A 20,419-nucleotide genomic window follows, 5' to 3' on the forward strand; every position below is an offset into this window, starting at 1 on the left:
GACATGAAAATCAAGGAGCAATGGAAAATTCCAAAAACAAGAAAAGCTTTTCAAAATATTATTGAAAAGTGTAATATATAATGTCTATTTGTAGAGAATCAGCATTAATTAGGCAAATGAGACTTCCCAATTATTCATAAATAATAGTAGAATAGTAGTTGCAAAAGTTGTTTCTTTCTTGAAAAAATGAATAATAATAGAATAAAAGCTGTCAAAACTTTTTTAAAAGCACTTTAGTCAATGATTGGTGAATATAAATTATATGCCCATATGTATAGACTACATTAAAGTGATTATATCACTTCTCTCTTCATTCCTTTTCCTATTTGAGCTTTAAAATGTTATAACTATTATTTTGTATTCTATGCAACAGAGTTCTTCTTCAATTTTTATTTTTCTGAAGTAATTTCATACTCTAATTAAGACTATAAAGATTATTAAGGATCTCTTCAAATACATTTTTAAGGAATACAATCTATAATTAGTTTTCAAAACAAAAGTACTGTATTTTTTGGAGTATTCCCCCCCCCCAAAAAAGAGGGTGAAAATCTGGGTGCTTCTTATACACTGAATACAGCATTTTGGACTCCCTAAACCCCACCCCTTCACAAAAATGGACATGCAGAGGGTTTGGGAGGCCTACAAAATGCTCCTGGGGGCTGGGGAGGGCTAAAAAACAAGCAAAAAACAGACCATTTTTTTGCTCATTTTTGCCCTCCCCCCAGCCCCCAGGAGCACTTTGCAGGCCTCTCATATTGTCTGCATGCCCCATTTTTCACAAAAAATGAAGCATGCAGAAGGTTTGGGAGACCTGCAGAGTGCAAAAACTTTTTAAAAATTTACTTCTTCAAAATCTTGATGCGTCTTATGCTCTGAAAAATACGGTATGTTTGATTCGAAATGTGTATTTTTCCCTTTATATGAAATGTGTATTTTCCACTTTATACTGAAAACAAATGAACATTCCATTATTCTACTGAATATCATAATAAAATAATACTCATTTTCAGTTATCTGTTAACATTCAAATGAAGGACAGTTTGTGATTAGCAAGTTTTTACCAACATAAAAAGAGAAAATCCTCTGAGTTTTCTTTTCAACTCCTTGTAGGAAACTATTTCAAATGTGCCTTGAATCCAAGATTAAATTATGTGACTGGGCTTTAAGATTTATCTTTCATATCATTGCCTTGATATTTCATATTATTAAACACTCAGCACCAGTAGGAGACCACTGGGAATGATGCTTTGTTAAATTTATCTATACAGTTGCTGCGTGTGGATGTGTCTTAGTAGCCTCCAAGATTGTTTTGCAGAGAAATAAAATTGCATGCATCTTATTTATGAAATCAAATCTAGGATTTTGCATTGTAAAAATATAGAGCTTACCAATTCTTTCATAAGCAAAATTACACGTTTCCTTTAACATGAAGTGAATTAAATTATATACAAAACTCCAGGGTGATATATAGTATTAGCAGAAATAAGTTTTTGAAAATCTTATCTATTTATAATAGGATGATTGGCAACTAGTCTTAAATGTGAACAGCACCCATAATGTAATTACATGACTGTGGGAGTGTTTATGACGTTTTACATTGGCTTGAAGTGCTTAGTTGGCTGTAAAGGAATCTTTCAGATGCTGTCAAAACTATAAATGGTTGTTAAATAATAAGTCCAAGTCAAGAAGAATTACCTGTAGCAGTTTGCTTTTCAGTTTCCTTTACTGCAAAAATATCACGCTTCTAATCCTGGAGAAAGAAATATCTCACAGGCTGAGAATAAAATGAGCATGATTTTCCAAAGGGGGAAAAAAGAAAATAAAAACAGAGAACAGAACACTAAATGAAGCAAAAGGGGACATATAATTTGTTTAGAAAAAACAACCCAAAAAAACTTTGTACAGAAGGAGTTCTGAATCATGCACTGAACATAATGTAGTTATCATCTATATTCTTTATTGAGGTGATACTATCGTAAGACGTACATTTTTAAATCCCATTTTATAGGCATAAATGAGGATAAGGCGTCAACTAGTTAAAGGAAAATAAGGATTTGTCCCTTCCTCTTGGGTATGTAATAATTCAGTCTAACGTCTGATTTCTATAAGGAAATATATAAAGTGAGATTCCATGTCTTCCAACTATCTAAATTGCCCAAGACCACCAGTATGTCATTTTGCAGCAAATCCCAGGCCCTACGGAGCAAAAATCGCTAAATGATAATTGAACACTTTACTGGTGTTCCATTTTCAGCTCATAACAGGCATTAGATAGCCTTTGTTCAGAACGTACTGTATATAGTTAGCATCCTGGATGACAACCACTGAACTCAAGTATTGCTAATATAATCTGCAATCAGAAATATTTCAGTCCAGCCTTTTATGCTTTTTGTAATGGAGTTGGGTTTCTACTAAACAATAAAAATAAAACAATAAAACCTTCTATTTCAACTTGCTTAGAAATCTATTCAATAATTTTAGTATAGGACTCACCATTTTGCATGTTTTTGCTTTCTATAAGTTTAAATAATTAACAGTAAGTAGGTTGCTATGCGATCTATGCAACTTTACTAGAACCACCCAATATATTTTCTTATGAGTACTTTATTGATTATTGGTTGTGACAGAACATAATATATTCATCCTCCATACATCATGTGTACTCAGAAGGGTCACATAAATAATATGCAGCTGATAATTTACTGTATATTTTACAGTGCACTTATGTAGAATGTTCCCACAGGAATGTAAATGTGTGGAAGAGAAAAAGCTCCATCCAACCCATTCAAGGTGTATTTAAATATTTTACCCCACTGGCATTTAAAACAATACAGGCTAGGCTGTATTAAACTAAGGTTCTACAGTGATCCTACAATCCAAAACATATTGGGAAGCTTGTCTTGTACATTCTGCAGCTGTGCAGAAATGTCCCTGTTTAAAAATGATTTGATTAATAAAATGACAGGCTACCGGATAATGTATATTTACAAAAAATCATTATATATTATCTTAAAAGATTTGCCTGATTACATAAGGAAACATGGTAGTAAACATAACAAAAAAAACACCCATCTGGGCCATGAAATAAGAGAATTACACCTCAGGAAAGAAGGTTAATGAAGAAAAAAATAACATATGGTTTTATGCTAGTAAACTCTAGGACCAACATCAGGAAGAAGGATAAAGATGTCTTCTTTCTTTGAAAGTAAATACACAGCTCATGTAAGAGACATGTTTGGTCCAGTAGTTAAGGCACCAGACTAGAAATTGGGACATGGTGAATTCAAGTCCTGTCTTAGCCAGCTGGGTGACACTGGGTCAATCATTCTTTCTCAGCCCAATTCACCTCATAGTGTTGTTGTTGAAAGGAAAATATGAGGCGGGAGGTGTGTTGGATAAGTTCATTACCTTGAGTTATTTGTAACAATAATAAATGCATGATATTAAATCAATCAATCAATCAATCAATCAATGTCCTACAAGTAAGGGCATTATTTTGGCTCATTAATTATCATCCACAGATGTTAGTACAGATAGTCCTTGACTTATGAACACAATTGAGTCCAGAATTTATGTTGCTATGTGAGAAATGTATTAAGTGAGTTTTGCCCCATTTTACGACTTTTCTTGCCCCATTCATTAAGTTGTTGTTAACACTGCAGTTGTGAAATTAATAACATGGTTATTAAGTGAATCTGGCTTCCCCATTGACTTTGCTTGTCAGCAGATCACAAAATATGATCACATGATCTCGGGACACTGTAACCGCCATAACTGTGAACCAGTTGTCAAGCATTTGGATGTAAATCACATGATGCTGCAATGGTTGTAAGTGTGAAAAATAGTCATGAATCACTTTTTTCAGTGCCGTTGTAACTTTGAAAGGTCACTAAATGAACTGTTGTAAGTTGAGGACTACCTGTAATTCTAGCATTAAAAGTAAAGCAAATGATTCTCCCTGATGGCGCTAGAGAATTCAGAAAGGCCTCTGCATTATTTCTGACAATGTTCTTATTGAAAGGCTCTTCACAAATGTAAAAGCAGATAAAATGGATTTTTTTTAAAAAAAAATCAATATTTCTTTGTAATAAAAAGCAATATTTTCTCAGTTCACATCTTCTAAAATACTAAACCAAGAAATACCATATTTGGAAAAGAGGCAAGAAAACCTACTTACCCCAGCCAACACAAAGGTAAAGTCGAAAGATTCTCTGCTCTGAAAATACTGAGAGGGCTAGTAGAGTATACAGGTACATTCCTTCCACCAGTAGCCAGTAATAGTTTGCAGTCACACAATATTGCATCATCACAAAGATCAAGCGGCAGCTAAGTGACTCCTGAGAGGGCAGAGATTTGAGTAAATACTTTATATGCTGCAGATCACGAAAAATGTAAAGTGCCCATGAAACCACAATGTCACAATGCCCTCAATGATTTGATAGTAGAGCAACCTTTGGAAATCGTCAACAGCCGGCTAAAAAGATAATCAAATTCAGCAGCAAACATTCCTTCACTATACAGCCCTTTAGCATGCCTATTTAACCTATTTCTTAGCTGCCTTGAAGCATTATAATGTTTTCATCTATGTCCAAGGAGACATTTATATTGTGCCCAAGAGGCAGCTTCCCTTATGCTCATCCTCCACAAAATCTCTCTCTCTCTCTCTCTCTCTCCCTCCCTCTCTCTCTCTCTCTACATACATACATACATACATACATACATACATACATACATACATACATACACTTACACACAGATATATATATATATATATATATATATATATATAGATAGATAGATAGATAGATAGATAGATAGATAGGGAGGGAGGGAGGGAGGGAGGGAGGGAGGAGAGAGAGAGAGAGAGAGAGAGAGAGAGAGAGAGAGAGAGAGAGAGAGAGAGAGAGATGCCTCAGTTGAGCAACCTGGGTTGTGGCAACAGAAGCTCCAGAAAATGATGCAGATGCACCTTGTGAAGACAAAACTTTGCCTCTGCCAAAGTATATAAATTCCCCTTTTTCAATACTGCAGTACTTATGCCTCATTATATTCTGAAGAGATTTCAAAAGAGCAGTGCATTCTCTTTCTATCTGTTTCTCTGCATTTATTATTCTCAGAATGTGAGCCATTGTTCAAGAATAAAACTCTGAATAAAAATAAGAACTGCCATTTCCTCTGAAAATGTGACTACATTCCTAATTGCATCTTATATCCTAGTTCCTCTCTTTGACAAAAGTGAATTTATTTATATAGAACAGGAATAGGGTTAGCTAGTATTATGTAGTATTTCAATGTTTTATTATGAGGAAAATGATATCTTTTTGAACGGGTATTTCCAGTAGTGGGATTCAAATAATTTAACAACCGATTCTCTGGCCTAATGATTTCTTCCAACAACCAGTTCACCAAACTGCTCAGAAAGTTCACAACCAGTTCTCCGAAGTGGTGCGAACTGGCTGAATCCCACCACTGGATATTTCTAATCATATTTGTTAGGATAGTGATTAAAAAGCATAGTTTATCAAGGTTCACCATTTTAAGGAAGATCTAAGCACTTATAGTTGCTTTTGGACTTATGAAATATAGAAAAAGAAAAGAAAATTGAAGTGAAGAAGAAATCTTACCCTCAAGGGAACTGAAAGGGATTTCTATTTTAAGTACTTTCATCAATACCAGTGGTTCCCAACACCCCACAGGGGGACAATTTGGTTTTTCTTGGGGGCAATTTGAACCTTGTTTAAACCAAGCTAATGGCCTTTTAGGCTTCCTCCACACGAGTAGAGTTCACTTTTTGAGTAAAGTAAGAATTATATGTCACAGGGCGGGGTGGGGGAGGAGAGGGATCAGGATTTTAGATATGCTTAGATGGGGCATGGCAAAAAAAAAGGTTGGGAACCACTAACCTATACTCATATGTAAATCTAACATACTTTCTCCCAAAAGGAAAAGACACAACTTAATGCAACTATATTGCAATCACATACTTCTGTTTAGAAAAATATTTTTAGCCTTATCATATACCTGGTAGGAAATTACACTCTCCCACTGTTGTTGACGAGGGGCTGTCTTGTACATCCATGTGAGCATTGAGTCCTTAATGAAAATGGACACAGCACGTAGGATAAATGAAGTAAAAAGGTTCAAGTGAATGTAGTTCCTGGTACAATGCAGATGCCTGTAAATATAATTATGATGCTTAATTCACTTGAAAACGTGTAGGCTGTTACAACTGTCAAGTGAGGTACCAAAGGAGCTCTGTTCAAAATTGAAGTGTGTACATCAGGTAGTTTACACTGTAGAGTTAAAATAAATTTGTTGGTTGCTCTCATTTATGAAACGGAAAGCAAACTACTAATGCTAAAAAATACAAAGAACTATTATTGGAATACCATTTTCTATAGTATTCAGAGAAAAAGGCTTAAAAACAAAGGCTTAAAATTGAGTTTTAAGTCCTATGGGCAAAAGTTTAAAAACCCATTTTTAAACATCCTTAGTTTAACCTCGCACTGCACATTTCTGCAGGAGATTGTGACAGAAGCATCAATTCCCATCAAGCGAAATCATACTATTTATCAGCAATTGTTTGAAAGGCAATAGAGGACTAAGCACTTAAAAAAGAATTTCATGCATACAGTAGGAGTAAGTAGAGCATGATTTTACTTCTGGGATCCCAACAAGCAAAAATGAAAATTCATTATGAGCATCAAATTTTAACATGTCAAAAAGAAAAAACTTAATTCAATGACTAAACCTGTCATCATTGCAACAGCAGTACTTTACTTTGGAACCCCTTCTCGTTATTTCTACCAATTTATAACAAACCATATTTAAAAGCAGATGTAGCAGAACAAAATTCTATTGAAAAAAAAGTTCTTCTGTTTCTACCTCTAACAAATCAAATGTTCTGCCAATTTATAAAACAGAATATTCATACCAAATTAGCTGTGTCCAATTTACAAGTAATGTTTATTTATTTATAGTGCAGCTTTTTTCCTTTCCCACAAATTCACTGAAGACAAACTGTATTTCACTTATTATATCCCATACTTAGAAAATTTCCCAATTATCATATGAAGTTTTATTTTTATGCCATGTCTAATTATTCATTGTTACATTTAATTTTGGAAGTTAAGCATTAAGTATCAGATATTTTCATATGCTAGAATTCATTCTTTTTAGCCATGTTGCTTACCTGAACCAAATGAGGATGCCAGTTGCGATAACAAGAGCTGAGAAAGAAAGAGCATATCCAGTGGTGTAGATGACAGAAAGGAATAACAACTGTCTTCCTGGTGAGTCCTGAAAAGGGTAACACAGAAACAACTGAAATACAATTACTGGACTTTTCCTGTTTTGTTGTGTCAACGGAGCTGACAGAAACACAAAGCCAATCATTTTACATGGAAACACAGGAAAAGATGACCAAACATATCTACTACACAATGTTCAAACAATCAATCAGAATAGAGCTGGAAGCGATGCCTTCTAGTCCAACCCCCTGCTCTATCAGGAGTCCCTATACAAATTGAGACAGGTGGCTGTCCAGTCTCTTCTTAAAAACCTCCAGTGATGAAGCACCCACAACTTCTGAAAGCAAACTGTTCGGTTGGTTGATTGTTCTCAGGAAGTTTTTCCTTAATTCCAGGTTGTTTCTCCTCTTGATTAGTTTCTACCCATTATTTCTTGTCTTGCCTTTTGGTGCTTTGGAAAATAAGTTGACCCATTCTTCTTTGTGGCAGCCCTTCAAGTACTGGAAAGTTTCTATCATGTCATCGCTAGTCTTTCTTTTTTCTAGACTAGCCATACTCGGTTTCTGCAACTGTTTTTCATATGTTTTTTTCCCAGGACTTTAATCATCCTAGTTTCTCTTCTCTGTACTTTTTCCAAAGTCTCAACGTCTTTTTTTGTAATGTGGTGACCAAAACTAGAGACAGTATTCCAGGTGTGGCTTTACTAAGGCTTTATAAAGCGGTACAAATTCTTCACGTGATTTTGATTTTATGCTTTTATTTATACAAGCAAGCATTGTATTAGCTTTTTTACCTGCTGAAATTCTTAGTAAGTTTGTAGCAGCAGATTGAGGTTTGGTTTAGCAATCTACTTACGAAAGACCAGGACTCGAGACCACGAAGGTGCGAGAGAAACAGCTTTATTGACGCGTCAAGAGTTCAGAGTGTTCGCACACCAAAACTGAACTGCCCCGGCTACGCTCTGGGCAGTGATTTTATACCTTTTAATCAAACTTCGTAAATCAGTAGGCATTACAATAGGCGTATTACATTTTGAATGTCCAAGGCCCCTGCTTAAGACAGGGAAATACATTGTGGAAAAATACAATGCAGAAATGAATCCTATAAGTCATAAAAACAGGATAGAAAAAGAGCTGAGATGATGCCCACATTATTCTGTCATTTGGCTATTTTCAGTATTCTACATCCACATTACGTCCGTGTGCCATCCTTGTGCAGAAGCTTGCGACATGTTCCCGTAATATTTGTAATACTTAGGAGGAAGTTAGAAGTCAAAATTAGAACTCAAGTGCACTAGAGTGAAATGTCAAGCTAATATAAGTTTATAAGGTCCATCCTATTAAGACCACCTAACCTGGCCAGCCACTGGTGGGTTTACCTGTGCACCCCCTCCTGCCTCAGGTTAAGGGTGTACCATGTTCATAGTATGCTAGAAAGTAAGCAAACTTTGTTGTTTCACCTGGATTATAAGGTGACTCCAGCAATAGTTCCAAGTATAACATAGGGTAATAAAGCTTCATTTTACAAGTTTGTTAGAAAATAATCTGCTGTAGATGCTAAAGATATTTTATATGCATATGTATTCTAAGAAGTATTTCCTTTTCAATAACCTAATATCTACTAGATCTTCCATTAAAATAATTCCCATAAAATTTCAGTGCTCTAAATAATATATATTTCATTTTTTACTTATTTACTCATTCATTTTCATTCATTCATTCATTCATTCATTCAATTCTATAGCCAGTCTTAATCTGGTCTTCTGCAGATTGACTCTGGTGCACTTCAGCTCTCATAAGTTTTATTCAACAATATTCTACAAAAGAGAATACTAGATTTTAACTGCTGTTTTAGCAGTTAAATTCTGCACCTTTTGCTTATCAATGAGCTCACTAAGAATAAGTATGCATTTCTATAGGAAGGAATTTCTATAGTTACTTTAGCCTAGTATTATTATTAACAAATAATCCAAAAGGCATGAAGCGGATGATGTCTCACTGCATTCCAATTGCTTCTCAAGTATTGAGTTATTTTTTTTCCAAACAACTGATATACTTTCCCATTCAACATGCAATTTGGGATGACATAGAATTAAAACAAATGGCATACTATAAAATAAAATATCAAAACCTTAGTTATTTGTAAGAATAATAAAGGTGGGATACAATGAAATAAAAAATGGAATGCAGCAAGACATAGAGAAATGTCACCAGATGTAATTCAATTTTCCTTTTTCTTTTTCATTATCTTCCTGGAAGATGAAACCAGAAATTATATAATTTTGTCAATGTATTATCTTGCTTCCTCTGGTTTCCTTAAAAGTTTTTACTAACTTCAGTTTCACTGCAATTATCACTATTACAAGCCCGAAGGGCATAATGATCAAGAATATTATGTCACATCTCCCTGCTTTAATCCCACTAAAATTGCGAAACAATCCAAATCATTCTATAAGAACTAATGGAAGATTCCATGCTGTTATTGTTAATAGAAAACTTTATTTTAAGACACTACCACAGCATTGAGAGCAAATAATGTAGTATTTGGGCAATAGATTTTTCAAACTCATATTGTTTGCTTACTTCATCAGGAACCATACACGCTGAAATGTTCCTCCACGGATTGGTGGAATTCTCCTCCATCAGCCAAGTCCCTTCCAGTGTGCAGAAACGGTAAACTTGCCCTGTCCAACAAGCATGCAATGAAAAGGCAGGTGATGGAAAAGCCAAATGGAATCAAAATCAACTGCAAATATAACTAAAATCTTATCCAGGGGTTCCCCACAGTATTGACATAGCCCTGATTATAAATTATTTATTACATGTTTTGGGAGTCCAAGACAAATTAGAACCCAAAAGGTGGAATTGAATTTGAGGTCTTCAAATCTATGTACCAATCTTGGCCAGCAAAGTTTCTCAGTACACTAGAGGTTTAACTCTATATAAATTTAAAACCAATCTATTCCCAGAATCAGACCATTTGTAGTGGAAACAATTCCTCTACTAACAGATAAAAAAATAGTATTTGATTGGCATGTAAGAAATAGTCCAAATAATATTTGATTGGCATGTAAGAAACAATCAAATAATTTGCAGCCTAGAGTTTTCTGGGCTGTCAATATAGCATTGACATTCAGCTAAGTATATGTCATCAATTTTGCTGCAGTCAACTTATGTTTAATTATAAAGTTGTAATGTTTGATTTCTAAAAAGAAGAAATGCCACAGAACATGCCACTCAAATCTTGAGTTTTAAATCAAATTAGGTTGCTAATTCTTGATTTGGTCTAGTGCAGGGAGGTCAGACTTGATTTCTGTCCTATAGGCCTTGAGTTTGAAACCCTTGGTCTAATGGATAAAAGACCATGAGTTCTGTTCCCACCTTAGATCTGAAGGATGGCTAGGTAATTTAAGACAGTTGCTTTTTCTCAGCCCAACTCACCTCACAGGGTTGTTGTGGAGAAAATAGGGACAAGAAGAGTGGAAGGTAGATTTTCTGTCAAGAGTTATTTATATATAACAAAAATAATAATAAAGGCAGAATATTTTTTTAAACACCATATGTAAATACTCATAGGAATATCCCATTATTTTTATTCTACATATTCCAATATTCAGGATTCCTATGAAAAACATGATTAATCTGCCTGGTAGTATTTACCTAATATTAACAAACTTCAGATTATCCTCAAAGCAATCTTCTTTAATCTGATTTTATTTCAGGCTGCCTTTATTTAAGAGTCTTACTTAAGAGATTAGGGCTAATAGTAAGTTCTTATTAGCCTTTTCGAAAAACACAAAAAATAGCATGGCTTTAACATTCTTTTGGCTTATTATTTTTGCTGCATGTTACATTTACCATCAATATAGGTTTTTACTGAAATGTTATTTTTTGTATCCAAAGGGCAGGGGTGGGTTTCAACCGGTTCACGGCGGTCCCTGCGATCCAGTTGGTCGTGGAACCCGGAAGTAAGTAACTTCTGGGAACGGCGAAGGCCCCCCCCCGCGCCCGCGCATGCCCGCGCCCGCTCCTTACCCGGTTTTGCCGAATTCTGCGCCTCCACGCATGTGCAGGACGCATACAGCGCCTGCGCGATCCTCCAGGAGCATCTGGAGCATCGCACAGACGCTAGTATGCATGCGCGTGGTGCGCGCGTGCACGCGCACGCCGTGCGCATGCACGAGGACGCCACCGAACCAGTTGGAACGGGGCGAGAAACCCACCCCTGCCAAAGGGACATAACAAAAACAGGTATTATGGTCTATAACCGTTGTATTACAGATACTTACAACTTGCTCTAATGTTTATCATTTCCAAATCAAGAATACTGAATGATTCTAAATTTCATATAGTCATAAAACATGTTTTTCTTTTCTATTTTTCATAGACTTCATAAAATCATTTTTCTCCCACCTTTTTAAAAGTTCAACCTTCTTCTCTGAATTTTCTGTAAGTTCCTATTGTAGTTATACCTATCCTTCACTATTAGAGAGTTCAGTCCCATCTAAAGAACAAATTCCCGCCATGCTTCTAATGGTTGTTGTTGTTTTTTTAGCCAGCAAATTCTATCTTCTAGAATATTGGCAGGACAATATTGACTTTGTGTCAAGCAAAAGAAACCAGAACCACTTGTGAAGAGTTTCAACAGCAGTTTCATTGCTCGTCATCTATGTTAACAAGAATTGCACTCCCTTGGGAAATGCAAGATAAGGCTTCAAAGATTCTGGGGTGGTAAGGCCTGTGCTGTTTCCTGCGCTACAATGACTTCAAACCTGAGCCCCTCGTAACATCTCCAGTCTAACTGGATATTCCACCACACTTTGATATTTAGTGTTCTAATAGCAAGAAGACAGTAATAAGGCAGTAGCTGCTTTTGGTAGCCGATAACAATATTTTTCATATCACATATTTAGATTTGTCCAGCCTTTCTATTTTGGCTGGTGCAAATCTCCTAAACTGGGAACATGGGGAAAACACAGATTGAGGCAGCTTGAGATTCAAATTTTCTTTTACTCTACTACCAAAGTATTGAATGTTTTCAACAACATAATCCACGCCCTTTATGAAGAGGCTGGTAGCAAGGCTGTAGCACAAGAATCCCCCATCTTCCCCACCTTAAATTTTCAATAAAAGAGAGCAGAAGTAGCTCAGGCTTAACTGTGGAGTTCTTGCTGCTATCTGAGCTTGCTTGCTTGTTTACTTTATATGGTTTTTTTTATCTAACTAGTGCAGGTTTGTTGCTGATGTTGTTACCTAGTTGGGTTATAAAATGTCTGCAAGCAAAAATCCAAAGCTAAGGAAATGTTATATATATACCTCCTCAGCAGATTGCTTCTCTGGGTAACAAAAGATGAATTCCATCTATTTTCTCAGCATGAGGTCAAATTTTTAGGAGGCAGTATTGTGCCATAGCAGAATAAAAGATCTGCCATATAATTCTGGCCTTAAATCTAATTATTAGGGGGTTAGTGTAGCTTTATGAATATACTTGTGTTGGTGACCTATAAACAACTTTAAGTTAATGTCCAATTGCTAAGCTCTTTCTTCTTGGGGATCTTATTTTTCTTGTGTATCATTTGGAACCAGAGAAATCGATAAGCATTTAAATCTTATTCAAAAGGGAGCAATATTCCAGAAATTATGCTATAAAACTACACAATTAGGCTAGGGCTTTGATTTATTTAGCTTCTGATGGAACTTGCTTTCAAATAAAGTTAGTTTCTTAGAAGCAGCTCTCTTTGAGCCTATCTGTTGAAATTCCATGTCAATTACATCTTGTTAATATTAAATGTTTAAAGACATGGAGTGGTGCCTAGAATTCAAGCAGTCCCTAGATGCATATAAAATACAGGAGGAGAGGACAACAGTTAGATCTGGAGTTAATGTCATCATTTATCTTGTTCTGCAATAAGAGTATAAATCAAATCAAATGTTACAGCTGGCTCAAAGCTTTTGAATATAGGAAAATATGTTATCACATGCCAGGAGGCTCACAAATATTTTATCAGCTAGCTCTCTTAAATGCTTTCCCTGTTAAAACAGCCAACCTGATTGGTATTTTTGTGCAGCTGCAGAACAAGAATAGTGGGAGATTAGTCACCCAATTGTCCTTCAGAATAAATTGCCACATAATTTATCTTTGAAACAAATTACAGCAACTCATGGACTATCACAATTTATCCAGACAGGGAAAGACAAACTGAGAGAGAGGAAACAGAGTAGAGTTTTCCGTCTGTGCATTGTGTGTGTATTCTGAACACTGAAAGCTACCCCAAATTTAATAACTCTTTTTAATTGTTGACAAGGGAAATATTCTGAAGAGCATGTAATTTTTTTCCGGAAGGAAGTTATGAATCTGAAGCTTATAAGTAAGGACTGAATTCCTTGCTGTGGTAGATGGTTTTGCCTCTGATGACAAAAGCAGGTATTATAATTCTTTTCTAATTTATTAACTGCATTGGCTTCCAAAGGGAAGGGCTGGGCTGTAGGCTGGGCAAACACTGTTTATAAAATTTCCAGGCCTACTTTTCTCTGCAGTAATCATCAGTTAGAGTGTATCTAATGTAACACGTCTTTTTATTCTCACAGTGTTTTCTTTGAAAATATAGTGATGGCAAAATGGTAGCAGTCACTGCGAAGTTTAAAAATAATATTTAAAAGAAACTGGAACATTGTGATGCCCTTTTAAAATAATGTTATGTGAAAGAAGCTAGCAGGTAGTTCAAACTCTTAGAATTCCCAGTCAGCATATTTAACATAGGAGGTTAAAAAAAGCTGGAAGTCAGATCTATCTGTAAAATGTAATCATAGTTGTATTTTCTCCAAATATATTTTCCCAGCAGTTGCAGAATATCTAATACTGCAAGGTATAGATCCATAGTTTAATAACAGAGGTCATTTTACATATAGACAGTCCATGTTCAGTTTCCAACATTTCCAAATAGGTCTGTCAAATCACTGAACAATGATTCCTGATTTATAAAGTAGTAATCTACACTCATTGCCATATGGCATTAATTTTAATTGTAACACCCTATGGTAGATTTCCATTGGTTCTATTTCAGATATAGGACATTTACAGGAAGATATCTACCTAAGCTGGAAATTCAGCTCAAAACATTCTAGCTCTAAATCAATGCTGTGCCACCCTGATTTAAACTACTGTACTATTTATTATACAGGAGTATTTTTTTAACATAGCTCAAATTTTCTGAGAAATCACCTGAATCACCAAACATGGCAAACTGGGAGAAAAATATGGCAAACTGGGAGAAAAAAACAGCAACAAACGGGGAAAATGGAGCTTGCGGAGGCAGCAATCCCTGCAACCTAAAACAGCTGAAAATGAAACTTGCTGTTTGCTGCAAGAGGCAAATTGCTGGGAGGCAGAGGATAGATTTTGTGCTAATCAGGCTGTTTGCTGTAAGGAGGTAAGTCAACTATAAATGCCTATAGAATGTTCAAATTATTAGACTTAATTTTTAAAGACTGCTTTATTGTTGTTGTAGACAACTTAACAAAATGAAGAAACTTTTTTAAAAAATAAGCTTGATCTGAAGAGACCCAGTGCTATTGTATCTTCTTTTAAATAGCAGAGAATAACTATACTTCCAGAAAGCCTCATCAATTTTAACAGGATCTGTACAAGTATAGTCTGAAATGTAACACCACAAACAGTGTATATTGTCTGTACTGCTTGCTGTTTGTTGCAAGGAGGCATATTGCTGGGAGGCAGATTTCTTCCCCTTATTTTCCTCCCCAAAAGCTAGATGTGTCTTTTACTTTGGAGCATCTTATACTCCGAAAAATATGGTAACCTGCAATATAATAATAGGTAAGAAACATAAACCCACCATTTTCAACTGCAGACAAATAGGGGCAACACATGCCTACACATTTCCAGTTATCATTCAGGGCACATCACATTCTACAATATATATAGCCAAGTTTTAGGAAGCAACTATATTATTGCTGCTTTCAACAGTGTCTAAATATTATGCTATTTACAAACTTTCTTTCTATAGAATTCAGCCAAGAGCATACAGACGTCGAAGTTTAGATATGATGAGAGAAAAAATCAACTTAACATCCATAACTGAAAGGATTTAGTAGAAACCTGCCTGCAAAAATAATATTTCCTTCACAGAATTTTGGATATAACAGGAGGACTCTTTTCAGTTAGCAAGATTTTGATTCTAAGGAAGAGAAAGGGAGGGAGGGAGGGAGGGAAGCATTAAACAAAACATAGTATTTATTTTATGCCTATTTTTAATGGAGACAAATAGGAGTCATGTTCTTGCCAGCAAATATTTTGTAAATATGAAAATATGCTTCTATAAATAGTATATTTATATGCAAAATTCACTACTTTATATATAGAAGAATACATAGATCCAACCAGACTTTAGAAATGACAATTTTCAGAAAATCGTTTGGTAATATTTTTATCTCTCCTTTGGATCTTTTCCACAGGAGACATTTTTCCACATTAAAAATCCATGTCACTGTCTGATACGATCAAAATTATTTGCAAATTTTAGAAATAGCTACACTTGTAGCCATGACTGCACTTATGCTACAAGTAGTGTTAATCATACCTATGTCTTGTGTCCATATGAATGATTCCATATTATGTAGCATGAAAATATGTATTAATTTCTTGCCTCAATGAATTAACATCTCAACATAAAAGATTTTTTTCTGTTTTATATCCAGAATTTATGAAGCCACAATGCCTTTGTAACATCTGAGAATGACTGCAGTAGCAAATTTACAGGGGTTGGCTTTGAAATGTATTCAGAAATGTCAACTGGCTAAGAATGCTTTAACCAATCATTGACCTTACCACAGCTTCACCGGTTATCTAAACTATTCTGATGTAACTGCTTCTGACCTGAAAAGTTCTACATCCCTTGGGATTAGATAGTCTGAAATATTGTTTGTCCACTACATAGTACATCACAGGAGTGTTGACAAGTGGATGTGAAAAGAGCTCCCAAAATAGTTGCCTTCTACTGTGAAATAAGTATTCAAATAAACCCTACTCTTTACTTGGAATGATTATCTACTTGTGTTCCAACTGATATCACTCCTATAAGCACACATCAAATGTTTACTAGGTACATCTAAAGATTCCCTTCATTTATATATATATATAAGTGGTGGCACTTGAAATAACTTTTCTTTAGACAAAGTCTCTTGATCTGAATATGTACTGTGCACAGATCAGTTATTAATTTATTTATTCATCCATCCATTTAACTTGATGACCACCCTTCTCACAACACCTGTGAGTGGCGCAGAGTTCTTTTACTCATAATCCAGAGTAAAATATAAATTGTGTGTTTGATGATAAATACATAAATGAAAAGTATGTATCACCCAAATTTTATCAAAAGTTTATAATTCACATAACATGTCTTAGCACAGTTCAGCCCCTCAGTGCAATTTCTTAACATAAGTATAGTTTGAAACAGTGCATTGCTGGTCCTTGTCTTAAAGATCCTGCTTGAGGACTCCATGGATATGTTATACTGTACCAGGTTTCCTCTATTCTGAAAAGCCATAAACAGTAAGTATGGTTATAATTCCTATAAGTCTTGTTGGGAACTTGCATCTTTAGTTTTACAGGATTTAGTGCCATTAAATAATTAACATACAGGATCTTGAAGAAGATACAAAAAGTAAAATGGATTATCTTTACAGCTCCAAACTTTTTTTTAGTTTACACAGAATTACTGGCAGTTGAATTTAAATTATAAAAATGAACAAAAATGAAATTACTATGTGAATTATATGAGCCATCTTTTTTAACACAGCTCTTTTCCAAGTTTTAAAAACTCTTTTACAGTTTAAAAAAAAGAGATGGACCATTAGCAGTCTCCTTGTACTCCTATTATACATAATGGTACCTATCATTATCTTCATTTTCTCTCTAATTTTATCTGATTTTGAATGTTGAGGGATGGTATCACCAAATGCATGTTGTCATTTTGGCATCACTGTGATTTGCCTCGGGTTCTACTGCAAAGTATAAATGCATAGAAGGAAAAATCTGGGCATATGAAGCTAGGTAAAAGACAAAATAGTACCTAAGTCCCTTGTGTTTTTCATAATCAAAATAGACAATTAACAACAGAAAACACTGAAATTTTGTGCTAATGCAATTTAAAGCCTCCAACTAAAGCATCCATTCTCCCCATTACTGCAGCTATAATTACTTTCACAGAAACAAAATATATTTTGGAGAAACTATCAAGGTCAGGAAGTATTATTGGATTAAATTAAGATATTTTAGCTTTCTTTCATCTGTAATTCTGAACTGAGAAGGAAAGTTATGTTATTAAGATTGAAGGAATACAGAACTATACTTTGCCTCCAGGCAGTAAATATTATATGCCTTTAAAAATGACAAAAGCTACTGGCTTGCTCATTTTGTTAACTTATAGGTCTGTGCATGTCATGCCAAGAAATGTTTCCAACAAAAGAACAACTGACATTGCACACATTTGCATTTTATTGTCACATTAACAAATAATTTGATCCACTATATTATTTGTTTGCAGAGTTCTCACTATTGCTCATCTCCAGGTATTGTGATATAATGACAAAATGGAAGAAAACTAAACTATGTAGGTAAGAGATTGAAAGGTTTTATATAGAACCAAGAAAATGCAGATTAAGACATATTGCAATGCAAATAGGGAAGTAAGGGAAAGGAAGACCACAAATTTATTGGAGTTGGGTAGTGTGGGCTGAAACAGCTTTTCATAATTTTTAAAAAATAAATCCCATTTTGGCCATGGAAAAAATAGGAAATTCAAGAGCAGTTGGAAAAAAAGAAACTTGCAAAACTTAATTTACTTCTAAAAGGACTTGCAGTCCTTTAAAGATTAACTCACCAGAAATCCAAAATCCAAACACTAGTGCTATCCCCAGATAATGCAGCTTTTGCTTATTTTCAAAAATACATTAAAGATGCAGCCAATTGTGATAATTTATTTAAGGTGCAGGAGTATGGTAAATCTTGGTTCTTTTTCCCCACACTGAAGGCTGTTAGTTCTTAGCAGCCAAAATTGCTGCCATGAATCCTCAGGATAGTAAATAAATAGACTACTTGAAGGATGGCCTCTAATTCTTCACGCAGGGTGTTAAGAGATTTCCCAATTCCTTACTTACATTCTTAAATTCTAGACAGTTTACACCTAAGTATTTTTAGAAGGCTATTCCTTCCATTTGTATCTCTGAAACAGAATGAATAAAATTAGCCCATTCTGCTTAAAATTCCTAAAAGCTGCCAAATAATTTGCAACAATCTAAGGCCAATTTTCATTAACAGCTGTTCCAGTCTAGGACTCATCTTTCCACACATTACTTGTTAGGATAATATTTTAAAGCAATGACAATCAATTTCTGGGTTTCCAGAATCTGCTGAGCCATTTTGGCATTCCTCACTACTGATTATGCTGGCTAAGACTGCTGGGATATTGTTAGATCAGCAACTTTTAGAATGCCACATGATATCTAATCCTATCTTTTAGTACATAGGTCAGCTAAAGTCTAGCCCATTGCATCATAACACTTTCCTCATTCTGGAAAATCAGCTAAAATTATAATTCCCTAGATGTCTGAGGATGATAGCTAATAATATCCCTGGCCAGCATACCTGATAATTCAGAGAGCCATAGATCTACATACTTAAGACTGTTCATTTAGTGACTATTCAAAGTTATGATGGTGCTGAAAAAAGTAATTTATGACTTATGATTGCAGTCTCTATTGTTACAGGTTTGTGATCTAAGCATTTGATAACTGCCTTGTATTTACAATGGTTGCAATATCAAAGGGTGACACAATCATCATTTGCAACTTCATAACAGGTTTCCAATAGTCAAAGTCAATGGAGGCAAAATCACACATATTCACATGATGACTCACTTAATAACTGCATCCTTTGTCATAAGTTCTAGTCCCAATTGTCATTATAAATCAAGGCCTACCTATACCGTGGTTCAAGGGCAATAGTCTGTAGAACATTGTCCGATGGGCATTAAGCTTTCGACAAGTTTAGCATCTTAGTGAGAAGAAAGAACATTCTGACCTTTTTCCAGGACTGGTATGCAAGTAACTTACCGGAGTTACCTGATGGTAAATACCAAGGACAGCTCATATTCACATAGGTGCCAGGAATACCATCAGGCCAGCAGACATAGTTGTCAAAAGTCCTGTTGCAAAACTTGCCTTCTATGAACAGAGAATAATTTAGAAGAAGTCAGCAGAGGAAAAACCCCAATAAATAACATTGTATTACATGTATTATTTTAATTATTTCACTTTTAAAAATATATTTTCAGCCTGTTTTTTTATCATTAAATACCATTTCAAGGCAGTAAATTGAATTTTAGAAGGAAACATTTAAGATTTAACCTTACAAATAAACCTCAAAATTCAACAGCTCAAATCCTCAATTAGATTTTTAAAAAGCCAGTTAAGAATTGCAGGTCATGGCAATGGCACATTTTCCACTTGAAATTAAATCTTTTTCAGAGACTTTGTTCTGACATTTATAGTCCTACTATCAATCATAAATTACTACTGTAAAAAGGAAGCATATACTGCACAAATTGTTGCAATATTGTTTACAGCACAACTGATAAAACTTCAAATTCGAAAGCTGTGGATTATGTTTATATTTATATGTTCAGAATGAATCTTAAGAATTAAACCAAATATTTGTCTTAAACTGACTATTTTACTGACAAAGTGAAAATTACCCTATTAGATTTAAGTACACTAAATTAAAATTAGACATTGTTAATCATCTAAGAATATTGCACTACCTCTATATCATGGACTAGAAACTGGCCAGTGTGTGTGTGTGTATGTGCATACTGTATACACGTACATAAAAGTTGCAACAGATTCAATAAATCACAAATTCTTATGGTTTCATCTGACAAACAGAAACCACATGATAATGACTTAAACTGATAAGATTATGGGTATGGTGAAGAAAGCAACTGCTTTCATTGAGACCACCTAGATATATTCCACTCTGTCTTGCTTACAATATGTAATACCTGGCATTGTCTTACTGGCCTATCAAATTATTCAGAGAACTTCATGTGTTTGTCCTAGACAGATCTTTTGTCATGTTGTTTTAAATTGTAA

At 34.8% G+C, this 20,419-nt stretch overlaps 1 protein-coding gene across 1 annotated transcript in view; it reads right to left on the reverse strand.

Annotated features, from left to right (window-relative positions):
• Positions 1-20,419, reverse strand: part of GLP1R (glucagon like peptide 1 receptor) — a 79,251-nt gene that overhangs the window by 33,931 nt on the left and 24,901 nt on the right. Inside the window, exons 4-8 of the mRNA XM_087718789.1 lie at positions 19,382-19,492; positions 9,833-9,933; positions 7,193-7,299; positions 6,022-6,175; positions 4,178-4,337 (exon numbers count right to left, since the gene is read on the reverse strand). Coding sequence (XP_087574915.1) covers positions 4,178-4,337; positions 6,022-6,175; positions 7,193-7,299; positions 9,833-9,933; positions 19,382-19,492 — 633 coding nt within the window. The remainder of the gene's footprint in view (positions 1-4,177; positions 4,338-6,021; positions 6,176-7,192; positions 7,300-9,832; positions 9,934-19,381; positions 19,493-20,419) is intronic.

The sequence above is a fragment of the Thamnophis sirtalis genome, unplaced genomic scaffold, assembly GCF_051295495.1.
Source record: "Thamnophis sirtalis isolate CommonGarterSnake01/CBP01778 unplaced genomic scaffold, rThaSir2_p1.2 scaffold_6, whole genome shotgun sequence".
NCBI classification, from domain to species: domain Eukaryota; kingdom Metazoa; phylum Chordata; class Lepidosauria; order Squamata; family Natricidae; genus Thamnophis; species Thamnophis sirtalis.